We start from the raw sequence: 639 nt of genomic DNA, 5'->3' as shown, positions 1-639 counted from the left end.
CAGTCGATGCTTCACACCCCGTTTCTCTTTCCTCCTCCCTTACCCCTTCCCTCCCTCATCCCTGTCCCTCCCTCTTCCTCCCCCATCCCCTCATCCCTCCCTCTCCTTCCCTCTCGTCCCTCCCTATCCATTCATATCCCTCCCTCTCCTTCCCCCATCCCCCCATCCCCTCATCCCTCCCTCTCCCTCTCCCATCCCTTCATCCCTCCTTATCTGTTCATATTTCTCTCCCCATCCCTCCCCCTCGTCCCCCCATCCCCTCATCCCTCCCCCTCGTCCCCCTATCCCCTCATCACTCCCGATCCCTCCCCCTCGTCCCTCCCGATCCCTCCCTCCCGATCCCTCCCCCTCGTCCCTCCGTCCTCCAGTCCAAACAAGGCCGCTGGTCGTAGGTGTCGAATCCTTCTGAGTCCTACTTGGAGGTGTAGATCGACGGCTTCTTCTTGAGGCGGTAGCGGATCCTGGAGGGCAAGGGGGCGTTGAAGGACGTCTCGAGATCCTGCAGGAGTTGCTGACGGAGCCGGAGAGTCTCGTTGGCTGTGAGACACGCCCAGGAGTTCTGTTTGGGAGGGAGAAGGATGCTGCGGGTTGGTCGGGGTAGGATTTCAATGGGATTTTATGTAGGAATTTAAGTAGGAA

The 639-nt window shown here is 59.6% G+C and overlaps 1 protein-coding gene across 1 annotated transcript in view; it reads right to left on the bottom strand.

The window, feature by feature from the left end:
• Positions 1-639, bottom strand: part of LOC119593640 (titin-like) — a gene marked incomplete in the record, with an annotated part of 14,533 nt that overhangs the window by 7,834 nt on the left and 6,060 nt on the right. Inside the window, 1 exon segment of the mRNA XM_037942591.1 lies at positions 417-559. Within this exon segment, the coding sequence (XP_037798519.1) occupies positions 417-559 (143 nt within the window).

The sequence above is a fragment of the Penaeus monodon genome, chromosome 32, assembly GCF_015228065.2.
Source record: "Penaeus monodon isolate SGIC_2016 chromosome 32, NSTDA_Pmon_1, whole genome shotgun sequence".
In the NCBI taxonomy this organism is placed as follows: domain Eukaryota; kingdom Metazoa; phylum Arthropoda; class Malacostraca; order Decapoda; family Penaeidae; genus Penaeus; species Penaeus monodon.
Note: the sequence above shows the minus strand (reverse complement) of the source record. Positions and strands in the feature narration are given on the sequence as shown.